Here is an 18,666-nt window from a genome sequence, read left to right as displayed (position 1 = left end):
ACAGAAACGTGTGATGAGAAAGGCGTCTGAGAAAGAGAGCGTTGATGGTATAGATAACCTAAGGTTTGTTGAACAATTACAGCCAAAGAATGAGAGTTTCTTAACGCAATGTCACAATGAAAACAAATAAGCTAGTCTTCACTTTCTATTGAAGAAAGATGTGGTCCGAGCTTGAGCTTTCAGGAATCAAGGTCTTGACAACTCGAACTCTCAAAGACCTGGCCACGTTTGAGGTCGAATGGGTGGAAGAAACAAGAGAGCAAAGAGCACAAGACTCGGAGAATTCCCAATACAATGTCGTCTTTCACTCACAGCCAACTCGGCCAGGATCCAGTCTTGGTCCTCGAGACAAGGCATTTGTGAACTCGGCCTCTTGTTCAGTTCCTGGTCACAAAGAAAAGAACAACAAAGCCTGCTGCGGATGAAACGTGTTTGGAAGACTCGACTTCGATGGAACTTGAAGAACTGTACTTCTGAAAAATGTTTCTATATAGGTTCTGGTTGTAACCCAGTCATTGATGCAACTTTTTCACATCCTCATCACACACTTCTTCATCAATAAGCTTCTATCAGCAATTTATACAGGTGAGAGCTCCCTCGACATTATTTGCTAACATAAAAGCAGGCCCCAGATTCAGGTCTCATCTCCTCTCCCATACAAGAACGTTCTGTCCTTTCAACTCTTCTTTTGAAGCGAGCCTAAGGCGGCTTGTGCCATGCTACATGTACCCAGATCTCTCCGGTTACTGCTTGTAAGTCGCGTCATCCCTTCAGCTCACTGACAGAAATTAGGCCCTCGACGAGTCGGCATAAGCTTTTATCACTTGATCGCACCTGTCACTTGTGAGTTCTCCAATCCCTGCGGTCTTCGCTAACCATCGCAGCGCCTGAAACTCTTACGGGCCACAACGGCTGATCCTCAAGGGAGTCACCTTTCAGCGTTCGTTCTCCCTCCCCTCCTCTGCTAAATTGGGCAGCAATTTGGACCATCGCCTCTGGAAATCGATGCTATTCCTTCAAGTTCGAACGTGAGTCTCTTGCATCCTTTTCTAGAATACTAATCATAGGCTCTTACTAACACAGACGAATGCCGCATTGGACCTGTTTTTATCTCATAAGTCACCCTCCGTTTCCTGCTTCGTATCTAAACAAATTTAGAACTTGATGTCCCCATGCCGTTTAGTATCCGTATTCAAGTTATCCGTAAGTCCTCCCTCCCTCGTCACGCTAACAACTCCAGGGTGAATACTAGCCTAGCTATGCATCTGTCGTCTTTTGTTCTGTGAGTCTTCTACTTCCTCTTATTCAAGATTAACCATAGGGCAGGCATCACGCATCGATTCACGTCATATCAGAACACAACTATGGCCAGGTAGACTGTAAGTCTCTCCAGCCCCCTCTAATACGCTAAAATCAATCCTCTCCAGGTCTCTTGCAACAGAATATCAAGTACTCAGGCGCTTTAGCGATAAGTAGGTAAGCACCTCAACCCCTGATACTGACGCGGAAGCCTTGAACCAAACCCTACATCATCAAACGCGCATCTACCGACGATAACTACACCCCAAGATTCCGCGGAGTGAGTGCATAGACGATCGGGTAAGTACTCCTACTCTCGCAAGTTGTCGGCTGACGTAATAGCCCGGACGACGAATCCCCTAGGGCCTTGAGCCCTCAAGACGAAGAACACGAAGCTTACAAGCTGCGGGCCGAAAAGTTCTGTACCACCGCGGCGATCGATCTGAACGATACGAAGCGAGCCGATTCCACCGACCGAATGCACATGAATAACGGCAAATGATCTGAAAGAGCCGGGATATCTGTTTGTCTTCATTTTTGTCAGAGGAGTTGGTGGAAGGCTTGTGGATGCTTGGTGGTTTAAAGGGGACATACCAGGCTTGGAAGAAAGAATGAGCAAAGGGATCAAGTTCGAGCAATCTTGCTCAAGTCGGTCCTTTGCAGCAGAGTGCTCGTCATCGAGACAGCTTGGATAAACACGAGGCATGCACTCTTTGTTATCAAAATGGAAAAATTCATGTCGTTTTGTTCAATGGGGATGAGGAAATTCCAATACCTAACGCCCTAAAGTTACACAAAGCTCTAGCAAGATATCCCTTTGCGGCCGTAGCAGCCATTATTCATCTCGTCGTAGCCAGTTTAAAAGAACTTGCTCTTCAGCCCACCCAGGACCACATTCCTCTTCTGCTTGTTGATGTATTTGCCAACGTCGTCCGCCCAGCCTTGGCTCTGATTTTGCAGACTATCCATGTTATCGCTCATGATGTTCAGTTTCTCCGTGCGCTCGTTAAGCTGCCTCGTCAGATAATCGCCCCAGCCTTCGTTAGATCCTCCCGCATTATTCGAGCCGGGCTGGCCTGCAGAGCGGGCAGCTCTCGCCTCAGCTGCCGCGGCGGCCATCATCCGCCGGCTTGGCGGGCGATTGGGGTCGATGAGGAGGTCAAGGTCTGTCGGGGAGATATGCTGTGTGCCGGAGAGCCACTGCATGTTCGAGATTGTAGGGCGCGGGGGTGTGACGAGCTCGGGGTTGACGAGGATGTCGTCGCTTATCTGAAGATCTTTGCCAGTACCCCAGACATTGAGAACGGCAATCTCACTGGGCCCAGTCCAGCCGAAAATGTCGCCAGTCTGCGTCACTACGGACGATAGAGTGCGACTGCCATCGAGCATGGGAAGCGGCGCGTTGCCAATTTCCTTGAGACCAGGAATGGAGAATGCACGAGTCGTTCGATCACCAAAAACACCGACAATGGCGAAGCCGTGAAGCTCAAACTCAGTGACGTTGGCTGCATCGCATAGGATGTCGTCAAAGGTCTTGGAAGCGCCCTTCCCGCCGGCGGGCTTAAAGATTCGGATTTCGGTTTGTGTCACTAGTCATTTGTCAGTATCAGCCAGCGCAAGAAGTGTCGTACCCAAGGGGCTTACCAGCAACGAGAACACCATTAACCTGCTGCCCGTTTCTGAGTCCCACTACGATCGGACCTGTTGCAAAAGCAGGTCTTCCAGAGTCTGCTTGGATGGGGCAGAGTGCCACTACCTGCCCATCAAAATGTTGGACGCCAGCTAGCTTGACGGAGTAGCTATTTCCAGACGGTAACAGCTTGAACGTGGCCACTTTGCCGAGGTTCGTTCCCACAAAACAACAGATGCTAGAGTAGTTGTCGCCTTCTAACGTCATGACGCTGAACTCAATGGCCACCGGCCACTCCTTTCCATGGGCGTTCCCATGAGATCCTTTCAAGAAAGAAGATCTCTTGGATTGCTGAGCGAATTCAGTCATGGAGATTTGGAAGATGACAGAGGGACCACGCAAGTCGATGACGCTGAAGAAGCCACCCTCAGAGCCGACGCCTACGAAGCCCACGTCTGAGACGCAAGTGGCCGTGATAGGACCTTGCATCATCTCGTACAGTTGCCAGGGCTGCAAACCCTCCTTGAGGCCGGGCTCCGCTCTTGAGCTGATGTCCGTCAGCGCTCCCGGGTTGGGTGGCAGATCTTCATGGTGGTCTTTTCCAAAGAACCGATTGCCGGCCCATCTGTAGAGAACCAATTCACCCGTACGCGTTCCGACCGCGAATTCGCCAGTGTTGGGGGCCATGTTCATCGTGGTGATGTCGATGTCTTGGTAGCGGCCCAGTGCGCGTGCGACATCAACTTGCAGCATGGTTGGGTTCTCGATCTCATCATCATGACCAGCATCCCAAAGTCGCACGGTGCTGTCCCCATGTGCTATCTGGAAGATCGTGCGACCTTCGTATCTGCGCTTGGGCTTCGCGGTCTCGGCACCACCCTTCAGAAGAGGTTCGCCCTGGTTTCTGGTCTCGACCATTCCCATCCAGCGGCCTCTATCCAACGTTTGCACAGCGAATTTGTTGACATATGGGTGGACAAAGGAGACGGACGGATGCAGTTGGTTTGTGGGGCTGATTGGGTATCCCGACGGGAAGCTCATCGTCAGCAGCTCGCCCGAAGTCAGGAGGGTCATGATCGCAATGGGATCTTGTGCGCCAGCAAAATAGGGCGAAGAACGAGGGATGAGGAGGAAGTCTGCCACTTGGGCGCCCGGTGGAGTTGGCAAGGTGATTTGGCGTTTGCCTTTCAGATGGTCCTGAAGAACTTGCCAACTCGAAGTCGCATAAATTGGTGTTTGGCCCAATTCGATGAAGGTCAGCCCCTCCTGGGGAGATTCCGGATTCTGACCACCAGAAATCAAGAGCCCAGTATCATCCGGATTCTCCTTGCAGCACCAAGCAATACGTCCATATGGCTCTGTGTAGCCGGCATGTCCGGCGTTCGGTGTTGGCTGATCGACACTCATTTCCGTGAGTGTTCTTGCCATGATGATGCGGCCATCCTTAGGATCCCAGAATACCAAACTGCCATCTTCGTGCGCCGTCATGATAAAGGTTCCTGTTGGATGCCAGAGAGCATGCGTGACTCTCGGCCTGCGAACTGTGTCCGCCGGCTGCCCTCCACCACCAGGTGCGCCTGGTTGAAGTACGTATTCGAAGAACTTGTGAGCTTTGTTTTGCTTAAACGAATAAATAACGATGCCCGTGGTGTACGCGATGAGCATTTGCCCGATATCTCTCGGATGCAACGAAATGCTCACCAGCCCAACAATGCGGGCATTCGGATCCCTCTCTTTCCAAAAGTTTGGTAGCCGGAATGATCTCGCAATATTCTCCCTGTCCAAATCGTAGGCCAAGACTTCTCCGGTAGCCATGCCAAGAAAGGCCCAATCGAGCATAGGATCTGTGACCATGGAGATGACCTGACCGGGGCAGACGAGAGCCGCGATGCGCTTCGCAGTGTTGAGGTCCCATACTCCCAGTTCGTTCTTGGCATCAAGGGAGACGAGCTTATTGGCGGTGAAGTGGATAGAGCGGAAAGATGTGTGCCTTGGCGGCTCCATGACCTTGGAGACTCTGTTTTGGCCGAAAACGAAGATCTTGCCGGGGCCGAATTTGGACTCGTTGGTCGCAATTGCGAGAAGGGACTGAATCGGATCGTATGCTAGGCAACTGCACCATTTCCAGTCAGTCTCGGCCCTCAAATCAACGTCTGCAGTTCGAAATGCCATGGAGTTGACGCGCGTCAACGTGGGGTAGCTTGGCTACTGACCTAACCTGCGAGTTGATGCCGTATGCAGACTGGTAATCGGGAGCGAAGAGCTCAGGGATGATTGACGCAGACAGGTCATTCTGTATGCCTGTCTGCTTTTGTCGAAGAAAGGCAGCCATGGTGAGAGAGTGGTGCAAGTTGGATCTGGAGATGTAGGAGGGAGGTCCGGGAAGCTTGGGGGGGATGCCCCGAACTTTCAATACTTTAGGGCGGCCGAAGATCCGCTTGGCGGGGTGCCTGGTGGGCAATGGTCAAAGTCCCTGCAGCGAACCAAACGGACGTCATAAGGTTACCATTGGTCTGTGCCCCATCCAAGCGAGCCCAAAGCCCAAGCTCCTGGCAACGATTGACAGGTTATGTAAGCAATCTTCAACGGCGTCTAGGCCCATCCAACTCTCCGCCAACACCGCTTCAACAACAATTTCAGCTTGCCTGAATGGACAGCATTACATACGATCTCAGATGATTTGCATAGTGGCGGCATTTTCAACATGGATCATCATGCGTTACCGGGTAAAGCAAGATGTACCGTTGTGTGGACGGTTGGCGGAACCGAGATCACAATTTCCAGGATTCGGTCACAAGCAGCACGACTGAGCAACGCAACCTGCAGCTGATAATGCTGTCTATTATGTCTACAATATACTACGTATGAAACTCTTCCACACCATCTTTTACTACAATTAAGGGTATCGATCGCTGCTCAAAACAACGAATGCTCAAATTTGGGTTCACCTTAGTGGCACCATGTTTAGACGGAGCCGGCAGCAGTGCCCTCCTCAACACGCTTCTCCTCGTTGTGTCCGTGGACGGGAATAGCACTTGTTGCCCTGCGAGTTCAGTCAGTACAGTTTCGGAAGCAATACACCATAGTAAAGTGGAACTTACAAGTCGTCCTCGCCAGAGAGCTCCTCAAGCGTCTTCCTCGCCGTCTCGGGGATCAGAAGGGTGGTGAAGAAACCGCAAAGCATGAAGAGCGCAAAGATCTGCATGATGTGGTTGAGCCAAGGAGTGCTGTATCTCGGGTCGGTCTTGGCCTTGGCGGCATCGGCACCGATGGTACGGAGGGGTCCGAAAACCACCTGCGCAATAATGGCACCGACCTTGCCTGAGGCGGCAGAGATTCCGTGAGAGGTGGATCTGTATCTGGTAGGGAAGCATTCGCCAGGAACGATAAAGGTCGTCGAGTTGGGACCGGCGTTGAAGAAGAACTGCGAGAGGGTGTACAGCGCCATGAGAGCAGAGCCCGAAAGGTTCCAGTAGTCGAAACCGATGACACAGAAGAGGAGCGTGAGAGCGAAGAATCCGAAGAGCTGGATGGGCTTGCGGCCAATGGTATCGACAAGAGCGGCAGAAACCCAGTATCCGGGAACCGCACCGGCGCAGACAAGAATCAGGTTGCCAACAGCCGTCTTGTAGAAGATGTGGTACATATCAGCACCACCAGACCACCCGATGGCGTTGAGGATGATGGCGTTGTTAAGGCCCAGGCCGTAGAAGGCCACATCAAGGAAGAACCATGAACCAGCGGTACCGAGGAGGACCTTGGCGTTCTTCCAGGTGCTGTAGTGGCTGAAGAAATCCTTCCACGAGGCCTTGGGAACCTCAAGCTGCTGCTTGGCCTCCTGGCGAGCGATGACGCGGGCAGCCTCATCGACCTGAGACTCACCCCACTTGCCCTGCTTGTAGTAGTCGACGTCGCCCTCGGCCTTGGAAACATCATTGTCGACGTCGAAGGTGTATCTAGGAGTCTCGGGGATGGTAAGGCGGAAGTACAAAGCGATGCAGCCAGGAACAGCGCCGAAGCCGATCATCGTGCGCCACATCTTGTCGACAGCCATGATGCAAGGTTCGGTGGTAGAGCAGGTGGCGGCCTTACTAGCAGTCTCAAGGGAGCCCTTGAAGCCGGCGGTGACGATCAGAAGCATAATGCCACCAGCAAGCTGGCCGAAACCCTGGTTGGCAAAGCTATCGCCGACGTTAGAAGAGAATCACTTATTGGGGCGGAGCCGAGGACTTACACTGCGTTCATCATGAATCCTCTCCACTTCGTCGTGGCAAACTCGGAGGTAATGATAGCGCTAAGGGGGTAGTCACCACCGATACCGATACCCTGCGGCCGTTGTTAGTGGCATTCTGCCTCGAAGTCATTGAACCAGCACTTACCATGATGATACGCCAGAAAACAATGAGGCCGACGATGGAAACAGACGGGGAGGAAGACGAAAGAGCCTGGGCAAGGGTAGCAATGATGATGACCATCAATTCGACACCGTACTGTGACTGAGTTAGCTACCTCTTCTCTTTCGCAACGTCAATGAAGCTGCGAGCGCCTACCATCTTCTTGCGACCGACGATATCAGCCAGAACACCAAATCCGACCTGACCAACAACGGTGCCGGCGGAGGTAGCGACCTTGATAGCGGTGTCGTGCTCGGCAGGAAGAGTGCCGCCGAAGTACACTATGCCCAGCATGGAGGTGACGAGACCGATGGTGAAGATATCGTACTGGTGCCTAGTCAGTCTCGACCAATTCGTCTGTTCGTAGGACAACGTACCGAATCGGTAAAGAAACCAATACCAGCGACAACGATGGCACGAACGTGGTACCAGCCGAAAGGCGCCTTGTCGATCTCGGCCAAAGCAAGGCGACGGCGCTCGTTGGCGTCGGCGACGTGAGCGAAGTCGTTGTTGAAGTTATGGAAGGCTGCGTTTCCTCCCGAGGTCTTGTTGTGCTTGATGTCGGCACCGGTCAGCTCGCGAGGAGCGGCGGCGTCCACGCCCGCGGCGTGCGAAGGTTCGATGACACCGGCCATTGTGTCGATCTGCTCAAAGTCCGGTTTGACTAAACGAATGGCAAAGTCAGGCCCGAAGGAGAAAGCAGGTTTGGATGGCTTTGATGACCTGCTGGGAAGGATGAGGGAGGAGCGTGAGGAGCAGACAAACTCAAAGCTTAGGGGGATCGGGGAGTGTGTTTGGCTTATAAGCAGGACACATGTGGGCAAGGGGACTTGGTGCCATCTGAGCTGACAGCCTTCTACAGAGTTACATGCATGGATATTGGCAACGAACACTCTCTAGTGAACCCGGAAGATGCGACGACTAGGGACACCGACGAGGAAGAAGACGAAGACATGGTTCAGAATCAGCCTCCACCTCGGAGACTACGTGCTAGCGTAGAGAACGGGACGAGATGGAGGGATTCCAGGGAGGGCTGATGTACCTCGTAGGGCGAATGACAAGCGTCGAAGAAGTGCGAGAGTATCGCCTGGACTACGATCATTTGGGTCACCTTCAAGAGAGCGAGACATCGGCTGTGGAATCGACAGCAGAGAAGACAAGGTTCGAAATGGAAATGGCCCCCCACCCGGGGACCAGCAATATGGAGACCGCCGACGACGACCAAGAGAGGAGCCAGGCGATAGAGAAGAGGCGTGGAGGGCAGCAGGGATGTGTGCTGCGCAGGTCTGGAATTATGGTTGCGTGGAGCCGTGCTCGGCGACCGATTGGGAATGGCGCGTGTTTTTCACTTTTTCCCAGACTTCGTCTCTCGTCTCTACTTTGGCTGAACTTCCAGACCGCGACTCCCGACTGGCTGCCCGCCCATTTCACTTTCTGCCTCTTACACCGGCTACAGAAAGATCAAACAAGACATAGGGCGTCATCGGACTTTTCGCGAGGTCGAGTCGCATTAGAAATGCTGGCTGAGGAGAGGTCTAGACAAACTGTCAAACTCATACTGGGAAGTCGAGACTCACAGTAGAAGTGAGATGTAACGGCCCGCTTATGTCAATGTTGCTCGGGAACCAATGGGCACGCTCGCTTTGAGAACATGGTCCCTTGGAGGGGCGATGCTAGTCCAGTCGGGGAACGACCAACGATGGTGGCACGCGCGGTACCGCTCTAACAATTTCCGATCTTATTTCCCTTGTCCAGGCCAACCTGGCACCTTCACAACACATTGAGCAGGCTGCAGGCCCAACGATCTGAAGCCCAAGCCGGATTGCAGTCAAGCTTTCTGGGCGCTTCGAACGGGAGACTTGGCTACAGCCGATCATGCTTGGCCACCGGGTGGATTCCTCGAGTGGCAGCTTGGCAACGCGAAAGCAGTTCATCCAAGATAGCCAAGTCTAAGACGTAAACGTGGAACAAGAAGACAAATAGCCCGCCACTCGTCGCTGTCGATTTCCGAGGATTGATGACGCCGAATGTTTCATTATCGCCGAGAAATAATCCTTTGCTGGCATATCATGGCAGGTTTTTGCAGCACGTTGGCCGACATTCCACGTTGGAACCGTCCATACTCTAGCCTATTCCACATACCGAACGCCCGATACGAAGACCAATCAGTCCAGCAAAACAAGGGGTACCACGGTTTGCCTGACTGACATGTCCCTCTCCGCCGGAGGTACTTCCCTTCCTCTCCGACTTCCAGCATCAGCCTGGACCCGGCCGACCCTCCCGTGGATTCAGCCCCGGGGTGGTGAGGGAGGTGGGCTTTATGTTTCCGTGCTACGGCCCGCCAATCACATCGCGAGTCGGGAGCACGTTGCGCTACGGCTCTACCCAGCAACGACATTCGATGTCAATGGCTTTGGATCTCAGCGCTGGACTTTTTATTTCTTTGGCTTGACGAAAATCGGCCAAACTAGGAGGTTTTGAATAGCGACTGCACTTTTTGAAATCGACGGCATGTCGTTGAAGAGAATGAAATACCCTGGTGCGGCTCGCATTCCTGGCTGGAAGCTCCCGTGGTCTGCCGCTGCTTGGCACTTGGCATCGACAACCTTTTTACCACTGAGGTCGCGCGATGATGCCACCGCCAAGAAGGAGGCCAAGCTTTCGGGCGTGCGACGACGACGCCCGTCTAGGAATGTCGATATTGCCCTCCCCCAACACTGAAGGGAGTTCTGCAAAGCTGTCGCGTGCCCGTTGTCTCGTTACGGACGGGGCATTCAAGTCTGTCCGCTGGAGTCGTAAAACTCAAGTCTCGTCAACCCACGTGCTCGGACGGCGTTCCCTGTTGGCAGACCTGTCGTAGCCAGATCGACGTAGTCTCAATGAAGGGGTTCATGTATGACACCGGGGCGCGTGTTGCATGGCGTTACACGTATGTATCCTCTCTATTCCGGCTCTCTGGTACAGATATCCTTGCCGCTGTCGCATGGCGTATTTGCGCACAGGACCCTCAAGGCTCAATGAGACTATGAGATACCTCTCTAAGTAGCCGGAGAAAGCGAGAAGATAGCATTTCGTCAGTCTGATGAATTCAAGATTGCTCGAACCTTGAACGAAGTTGGGCCCATTAGCAGCGCTCGATTGCCACCGCTATCAAAACGTCGGCCGTACCTAAATTTTCGCCAAGATCATCCTAGCCATCAGTCTCAACACCATCTTCCGACCTATCGCACCACGCTTTCCGATCCTCTTGATCAACTCGGTTGTTCATTGCTACGATAGGGAAGTACTAAATCTGCCCGAAAAAAGGCCATCCCCATTCTCTCTCTTCCACAGTCGTCAGCCAGGACGCTGCGGACCCCCAGCTAGTCCTGTCCAGACCTGCCAGACTAAGCCAGGGTCCGGTTCCCAGTTGTCTCTGGGGTGGGATCCAGATGGGGGGTCCATAGTCTCCATTTGAACCAATGGAGCCCCAGATTTCGCACACGTGGGTGGAACCGTTCGTCCCCTTGGCTCGGGATGTGTATTTCGACCTCGACACGCAGCCGCTGCTGCGGGAACAAGTCTTTTTCGGTCGCCCAAAGGAGTGCTCAAAAGTGCCAAAGTCAGTCGGACTTTTTTCTTGCTTCAGGGACACATACGATTGCATGACACGAAAAATTGCCCGCGGCGCGCGACGGCTGGCTTGTCCGGTCTTCGCGGCTTACCATTTTTGGGCGTTTGTCCGGGCGTTAGCTCGGTACTTGTGTCACGCATGGAAATGGCAGGGAAGGAAAAGTCCCCAACTACCATTTGCACCGCTCTGTTAGGCGACTTCATTTCTAGACACAACTAATGTGATGGAGCAGCCAACCCAATGTCGCTGATTTGCGCTTACCTTACTCGACGATCTTCAGTATGTTATGCCGAAGTCGAGCTAGGGAAAGCTGCCCGATGTACCCATTCCCTGAGCTCACTTGCTACCTCGCTCCCATTATGGCATGTCATGGCACCTGTTAGCGCGGAGGCTGGCTGTCAATCCATTTTCGACACCATTTTCTGAGGAGACATCAGGCTCGTCGATAGTGGCACATGACGTCGAAGAGAGTTCTCCACTGTTCCAATGCTATAATAATGCCGTTTTCCCTTACGAGGTACTACATGAGAGGAAGAAGATGGGTTTGACTCCGATCTCTTCTCCAATCTTGAAGATCTTGTAGGCAAAAGAAATTAAAATAATAATAAGATGGACTCTTCAACTCTTGAGAAACATATATCATATGTGCCTCAGATTTCTCAAAAAGTCTTTGCAAGATAGCCACGAGGTTACGCTGAGTCCCCCGCTCAAATGCCGAACTATTTCCTGGAAAACAGGGGGCTTTAGTGATCTATCGTCGGCTTGTACATGGACAAAAGAAACGCAGGTCTATTTTTGAGAGATCGGCCTTTCCGAATTTCTCTTCTTCGCCTTCCTCGCATTATCTGTGGATCTGTCGATGCAATTTGCTGACCACAACTCGGGTCAGAATCCTCAATCATCAATGCAGACCACGTGGCTCGGCATAAGCATTTACAGACGCCATAAGTCCGAGGAAGTAAGGCTGCTCAGACGCCTTTCCTTCCAGGGGTTCTCAGCCTCGGTCTGTTTCACTGACGAGGGCAAGATTTTCGAGATAAAGCTCTAGTATGACCATACGTACGTGGAATTAGGTCACTGTCATCAGAAATCGTTCTGAAAGTTCTATTGAATAATGATTGCACATAAACGCTTGAGAAGTGGACATCCTCCTACCTCCCTTAGTGGATGGTACACGTTGATGACCTATTGCCCACCAACGCTTCGTGAGAGGACGCTTCACTCGACGGTCTTTGTTGCCATTTGATGCGGAGACACTGGTTCGGAATCCCCGAAATTGAGATGCGAGTCATCGAACAGCTTACACGCTGGCTTTTCTGGAAGCGATACAAGATGATGGCCCAATGTGCAAGGGTCATACCAACACAAAAGTAAGTCTCACTGCGCCTTATACTCCCAAAAGCAGCGATCTGTATATATATGGAAGTATAATCCGGTGGAAAAGCAGAAATGCAAACCTCTCAAAAGTGCCTGAGGACACGCCGGTAATGACCTTTATGGTGGTACTGCAAGAAACCCATCATCTCTGAGGAGATGAGGTCTGTTATGAACTGCACTTTTCTGGGAATATTCGGCGGGCTGTGACCAGGACGAACAGCTGGGGTCGAAGCTGTCTTGGAAATCTACATACGGCTGCTGAGAACGAGATCGCAAGGTTCATCGACGGATTCAAGCTCTTTTGTTTTGCCATCCGCTTGACTCAATTTCATCTTTGAGAATGTCTCAGCCTCCCTCCCGGGTCCCAGCCTTTGCCAATGATGACGAAAGGGTGTCGGCTTTTTCTAATGAGAGACGATATTAGCAACAGTGTTGAATCATTATCCTATGGTTACAAAATAATTTCCCGATCCAGTCCTGATCTCATCTCATGAAAATTTTCAGCTACCGTTTTAGTGACTGTGCTATTAGGTTGAAGATCTAATAGTACGAACTTTTCGCATTGATCCTTGGAATTATTTCAGGGCTTCAAAGAGCAGGCTATCAATTCTAGGCTCGAATCAAGATGTGACGGAGTCTTCATTTGATGGACTGTATGTAAAACCACGCTAGGCTTGTTTCCGTCAGGGTGAAAGATTGCAATGGAGACTTTCCAAGATAGTAGTGAATGAACTTGTGCTCCAGCAATGTATACATCGCGCCAGAGACGAAGAAAGTAAAGAGTGACATACCCCGTTTCAATGATCTCGGTGTCCAACCAGCGTCTGTATCTGCTCACCTTGTAATCGGCATATGGGGAGGTCGTCGCGAAAGACAGAGCACGGATGGGACTTATCTCCCACGTATATCGAGGGCCCGAGTGCAGTGATGCCTGATCTTCAACTCCAATCACTGTAGCAAGACAGACTAGACAGCGGCATTCAATGGACCCGGTATGCTTGCTAAATGGTTAGGATACTCGTTGACAGTCTACAAGAAAAATCTGAAAGTTCCGTTGCAGTCACGTTCCCCCAGGATCCCGGGAGAAAGGTATGCTACTGGTCTTGGGGCTGCGAGGGGCAGGCCTTCGGTTTTTACTCGTTTCGGTATCTTCTCAAGAATTTTTGATACTAACCTGACAACTCACAGTGAGTAAAGCTCGATAATTGAGTTTATCAAGATCTGCCTGTCTTGTTCTACGAATTCGGCACTGTTTCCCTCCAAAGCTTAGAATAGGTAATCAAACCGGCCGCCAAGGCCAGCCAAGAACATCTCATCCACGCATCAACATCACAAGAACGAAGCGCAGTCAAGCCCAGGACAGATATTTTGTGCATCATTATATTCCTCCTCGCTACTAGAAACCACTCATCTCAGGCCCCGGATCATAAATCAGCCGTCGGGTTGTGTTCCATCCTAAGTCCATCGCATGATTTCATGAACAAAAGGTATAAAATGTCCAACAATCCCATGAAAAATCGAAAATACCCTCCCAAGTCTATAACGCTTCCTTGTCTGGTTCAGCAGCTTGTGAAACGAAGCAGCCCATCCCGAACCCAAATTTGGAAATTACCAAGAAGAAAAAGGAAAGAAAAAAAAAACAGTTGAATCTGTTGCCTGGTTGCGTAGATCATACCCACATCGCAAGTAAAACGAACCAAAAAAGAAGTTGCGAAGCCGCAAAAAGAAGCAACAAAAAGGCATCCCCGGCCTCCCCATTTCCTAAACCCCTTACTACCCTTTCATTCTGCACCTAATCCGCTCTCCACACACACACCACCACGCAACGCACATCTCTCAGTACGTCACATCAAACTCCTCCCTGACATCAAATTCCATGCCCACATGCTTGGTCCGCAGGTGACGGACAAAGTTGTCGCGGCGGTTGTACACGTGTCCCGTCTTCGCCTTTCGGCAACCGGGGACGCGGCACCTGTAGCCCCCGCCCGCGCCGTCGCCGTCGAGCGTCTCGTGCGTCTTCTTGTGCCGCTTCAGGTCCTTCATGGTCGCAAAGGCCTTGTCGCAGTTTGCTTTGTCGCAGAGGTACTCCTTGATGTGGTACCTCTCATGTTTGCTGATGAGAGATTGGATGTTAGTTTCATAGATTTTCTCACCATGTGTGTGAAGTTTGATGAAAGATTCTCCAGTCTCTTGTCATTCCTGATCAAGAGACGGAGAGGAGAGAGTGGGGTTTCGTAGGTGATGGGACAAAAGTAAGAAAAGTATAGGTGAAATTTACGTCAAATCACTAGGTCTGCGAAAGACCTTGCCACAGTTTTGCCAACGGCATTCAAAACGTAGTCGCGAAATGTCGATACCGGCGGCAGCGGGCGTCGCGACGCCGTTGCTGAACCCGCTGTCGCTGGCTTTATCGCTTTCATTTTCGTTCCCGGGGTTTAGGGGGCTTCGAGTCGGGCTCAGCGTTTCCGAAGAATAGGAGGGGGTGTCGAGTGGACACTCCATGACACCAAGTGCCATAGGTGATCTCCATGATGAACACGGCAACAAGCCGATGATCGGAGGAGGTGGAATAGGTGGATCGTCGACCGAATCTAGTTTCAAGATGGAAGTCGTCGTCTGGTCGGAGTAGGTTTCGCAGTAGCAAATTGTGTTTCCGAGTAACACGCAATAACAAGAGTCAACAAGGTTGGGTTGTATATTGGTGTCTAGATAGAACGCCACCGTGGCAGAGTGGGAGGGTTTTCCTGGGTGAGAAGTGTTGAAGACCTGATCCGATGATCAAGGCTTAGACCGACCCGTTCGAAAGGGGGGGAGGGTCGTCGGAAATGGGGAGGACGGTTAAGCGGTTAACAGATCCAAAGGCAACAGCGAGCCCTGGGGTGTAAGGGTGCTTTGACCGAGTCAAAGAGTAGGCGGGGAAATTCCCCGCATGCGGCTCTCAGAATAGAAGATGATTCTCCGGGGAGGCTACCAAAAAGGTATTGGTGTTTTGTGACGAGCAGTTGAGGTTGGAGCGTGGGGATGCTATCGGGCCATTCCGTTAGGTATGTGATGTGAGGTTGAGATGATTCTCCAGAAGCGGTTTGCTTGGAGTATCTAGTTTGGATTGCTGTCGAGGTCCGAGAGCGGGAAGTAGTTGAGATGAGATGGGATAACGGTCGAGGTTATATAAATGGAGATTGAGTTACGTCCGGGTTGCTAGATTCAGACAAGCTTCTCGGGATGAGGCTGATGGCGGCGCGGGGTGGCGGGATTGAATGTTCCGGGTTTCTCGGGAGTCAAGGATTTGCAGACGTGGGGGAAAGCGGAGAGTCGAGACCTTTTTGACTCACGGACAAGGAGCCGGGCCGTGGCGATACTTAAGTAAAGTGAGCGCAGATTCGACGTGCTGGATCTGGCGGACACGGCGGGGCGGTGCATCGGAGAGGAGGGGGCCTCAAAAGTTTAGAGGCTAGCAGTGGCTACCATTCGCTAGCAAAGACTGGCATTGGTTCTGATAACGCAGGGTGGGCAGCATATTGGAGCATGTTGGAGTGAAGATGAGCCAATTGGAGATGATCGGAACATCGAACTGGGGCTCGCCGTTGGTCGGTTTGGGCAACCTGCATATCTGCCCAGCACTCACACGTTGGGCTCCGCTCAACCTTAGTTTTGGCGCGCCATTATTCGCCCAACCCATCCTTCAATGTCATCTCTCACCGAGCTTTTGGGCAGAAGGGGGGCACGAGACCAGACTACCAAGGAGCCGCAGCGATACTCCTTCGTGACGGAAAGTGCTCTCAAGGACACAATATCCAAGATGATGGAACCGAAGACAAGAGTAAGGTTCCAAAGATTAGAGAAAACTGATAGAGCACAAGTCTGCAGCTCAACCAGATGGTCGGAATTCCATCCCATCATACCTTTCAACGGCTTCTGCCCGAGAGCACCCTTTTCTTCAACGACTACCTACGTTAGCGACAACCTCAAGTGCTAGCCTGATCAAAATACGCACGTCATTGGTCGTTCGCTTCGCCTTGCCCCTGGCATGAATCAAGCTCATCTGATAATCTCGACGCGGCCATCTTCCGCCGATGGCCTCTTGGCATTGGGCTCCGCCTCCAGTATTTCCTCGGCACATTCTCCAGAACGGAGCGTACTAGATGACTGCTAGTTAATGCGAAGCTGACCCAGCCGCAGGAAATATCGCGAGCTTTGCGCTGTTAGTAAAAATCATGATCAAGGGAATGTTCGCAAATAGCGCCACATGCGAGACTGGATCGTATTCCTTGAGCATTCCGACTGCAGACAAGTCTAGGCCAGGCCGCGTGGGCAGCAACATCTGCGGCTCCGTCCACAGGCCCATCAATAGTGCGCATCTTAATGCTAAGTCTTGAAGCTAAGCATCCGGGTCCCCACCACGATGCTCGATGGTAGCGGACGACGGGCAGCAGCAGAACCCTCACGACTGCTTGGCCGGAAGACTTCCAAATGAGGAAAGCCGAGGGCGCGTGAACGGCTGGCTTGAAGATGTTGACGAGAGTCATGAAGTTGTTGTGGTAGCAGCTTCATTGATTCAAGTAAAACGACCAAGTCTAGACTGACCGTGGCGTGTCATCGTACAGGGCGGCGAAGACGGCGGCCCTACAAGGAGAGACGCCTCGGCTGCATTCCTCTGCTCCACGAGGTTCCAGAGTTGGCGATTCTATTGATGATTTTTCTTTCAAGGGGACCTGGCAACAGTAGAGGTTTTGAATGCACCGAAACTCAAAAGCTGAGGGGGATGTTCGTCACGTGGTAGTCGAGCCAAAAGCCAGAAAGGCGGGGGAGCACATGTGGTGTCAATGACTGCCATGCCCAGCGGCCAACAAGAGACCAGGCTGTCAAGGGTCTTGCGTCTAATGTAACGTCTGGACATGTTCCTGGGCCGGTGACTCTGGCAACACAGTCGGATGCCGAAGTTGGGCCGGCACGAACGTGGGCATGGCCATGAAGCCTCGCTTTGTTTGTAATGATAGTCAGCAAATGCCATGCTAGTCTCGCTCGGACGTTGCATCGCATGCGATGCGAGTGTTGTCGTTGTCTCGTGGCGATGCAAGATGTGATATGTGAGGGCAGCAAATATCGTCATCCACAACCGTGATGCTTGACGTAGGCAGCGCTGGCAAGACGGAGAGAGAGACGGACAAAAGATCACCGCTGCCTCGTGGCCTGAAGAGACTTGCGATGCATATTTGAAGTAACGTAAGAACAAGTGCCAAGTGCTGGTGACTTGAGCATCATGACTCGGGTGGTACAGGTTTGGAGGTGAAAGTTGCGGTTAGGGCCGGCATCGCGTGGGCGCCATGTCTCTGACTCGGTGTCGATCCATGTCTTGCTGAGATCTCGCGCGCCGTTGCACCTTGTTGGTCGACAGGTGATCTAGAAGATATCTCTCAAAGGTTCCTCGGCCACAAATTAGGGTGGACATATCCTGGGTAGAGGGGAGACCGGAAGATGGGCAGATGTGAGATGATACACACCAAAAGGCGTTCACGATCTGGCGGTCTGATGGTTCGAGTAGGGCAGGGTAGGATGACGGAGTACTTGGAGTGTAGCAGTTGTGACGTTGAGAATTTGAAGAAATGGTGTGGACATGCGCGCAAAGGAGTCAGACGGCGCTTGGGAACGATGTTGACAATGCGGCCATCTTTCAGGAGGGCAAACTGTCGGAGCAAAGAGCAGCCGAGACAAACAGCGTCACTTCAGACTGGCCCATAGGTTGCCTTCCGGTCCGTCTTGGCTTCCGCAAAAATAAGTCTGTTGAAAGTCACGAGCAACGTGGGAAACGGCAGGAGGAATGGAAAGGAAAGTCCTTTCCGCCTTGGTCTGTGACCTTGCCAAACATTGTTCTTTCCCAGCGTGAATGAGGGGCAGTTTCCCTTCTTTGTTTCAATGTCCTCCCTTGACAACTTAACTTAGGTAATACGAATGCTTACGTGATGAGGGGCAGAGGCCACCCACTTTTTGAGCCCCGCATCTCGAACACTGAGGTGCCCGGAGGAAAGCGATTCCTGTTTGCCAGTTCCCCCTCATCAACACCTTCCTCGGTCATTGTCTTTCTGTCTCATCCACATGCCATTCAATGACTTCAGCTTCACCGACGTTACTTCGGAGAGCCAAGATTAGGTCGCTCACATGGTCATTGTTTTCTTCCTCTATTGTTGTTTCTTGATGGAACATTGAGAAATCTGAGCGCATTGTCCCCGTCGAAAGGCAGTAAACAATCAACCCCCGCATCCGTTCCCCAGATACATGGTTCCATCATGGAAAATCGCTGCAGAACGTCACAACAATCCAAGTTGATCAGCCCAACGCTAGACCGCCTTCAACAA

At 51.9% G+C, this 18,666-nt stretch overlaps 5 protein-coding genes across 5 annotated transcripts; all 5 read right to left on the bottom strand.

Annotated features, from left to right (window-relative positions):
* Positions 1-2,157: 2,157 nt before the first annotated feature.
* Positions 2,158-5,261, bottom strand: CPAR01_07436 (uncharacterized protein; the record flags this gene model as incomplete). Its single annotated transcript, XM_060491705.1, has 3 exons — positions 2,158-2,888; positions 2,944-5,042; positions 5,143-5,261. The coding sequence occupies 3 exons, from the start codon at positions 5,259-5,261 to the stop codon at positions 2,158-2,160; spliced, it is 2,949 nt and encodes a 982-aa protein (XP_060350579.1).
* A 632-nt stretch (positions 5,262-5,893) lies between these two features.
* CPAR01_07435 (phosphate:H+ symporter) lies at positions 5,894-7,958 on the bottom strand (the record flags this gene model as incomplete). The annotated part of the gene is made up of 6 exons (XM_060491704.1): positions 5,894-5,972; positions 6,031-7,110; positions 7,164-7,255; positions 7,309-7,419; positions 7,480-7,650; positions 7,701-7,958. 6 exons carry the CDS (start codon positions 7,956-7,958, stop codon positions 5,894-5,896), a joined length of 1,791 nt encoding a protein of 596 aa, XP_060350578.1.
* A 6,191-nt stretch (positions 7,959-14,149) lies between these two features.
* Positions 14,150-14,830, bottom strand: CPAR01_07434 (uncharacterized protein; the record flags this gene model as incomplete). The annotated part of the gene is made up of 2 exons (XM_060491703.1): positions 14,150-14,426; positions 14,592-14,830. 2 exons carry the CDS (start codon positions 14,828-14,830, stop codon positions 14,150-14,152), a joined length of 516 nt encoding a protein of 171 aa, XP_060350577.1.
* Positions 14,831-17,059: 2,229 nt separating this feature from the next.
* CPAR01_07433 (uncharacterized protein) lies at positions 17,060-17,353 on the bottom strand (the record flags this gene model as incomplete). The annotated part of the gene is made up of 1 exon (XM_060491702.1): positions 17,060-17,353. One exon carries the CDS (start codon positions 17,351-17,353, stop codon positions 17,060-17,062), a length of 294 nt encoding a protein of 97 aa, XP_060350576.1.
* A 471-nt stretch (positions 17,354-17,824) lies between these two features.
* CPAR01_07432 (uncharacterized protein) lies at positions 17,825-17,929 on the bottom strand (the record flags this gene model as incomplete). Its single annotated transcript, XM_060491701.1, has 1 exon — positions 17,825-17,929. One exon carries the CDS (start codon positions 17,927-17,929, stop codon positions 17,825-17,827), a length of 105 nt encoding a protein of 34 aa, XP_060350575.1.
* Positions 17,930-18,666: the final 737 nt, after the last annotated feature.

This window comes from Colletotrichum paranaense, assembly GCF_030867605.1.
Source record: "Colletotrichum paranaense strain IMI 384185 chromosome Unknown Scaffold_5.1, whole genome shotgun sequence".
NCBI lineage: Eukaryota > Fungi > Ascomycota > Sordariomycetes > Glomerellales > Glomerellaceae > Colletotrichum > Colletotrichum paranaense.
This window is presented reverse-complemented; position numbering and strand designations above follow the sequence as displayed.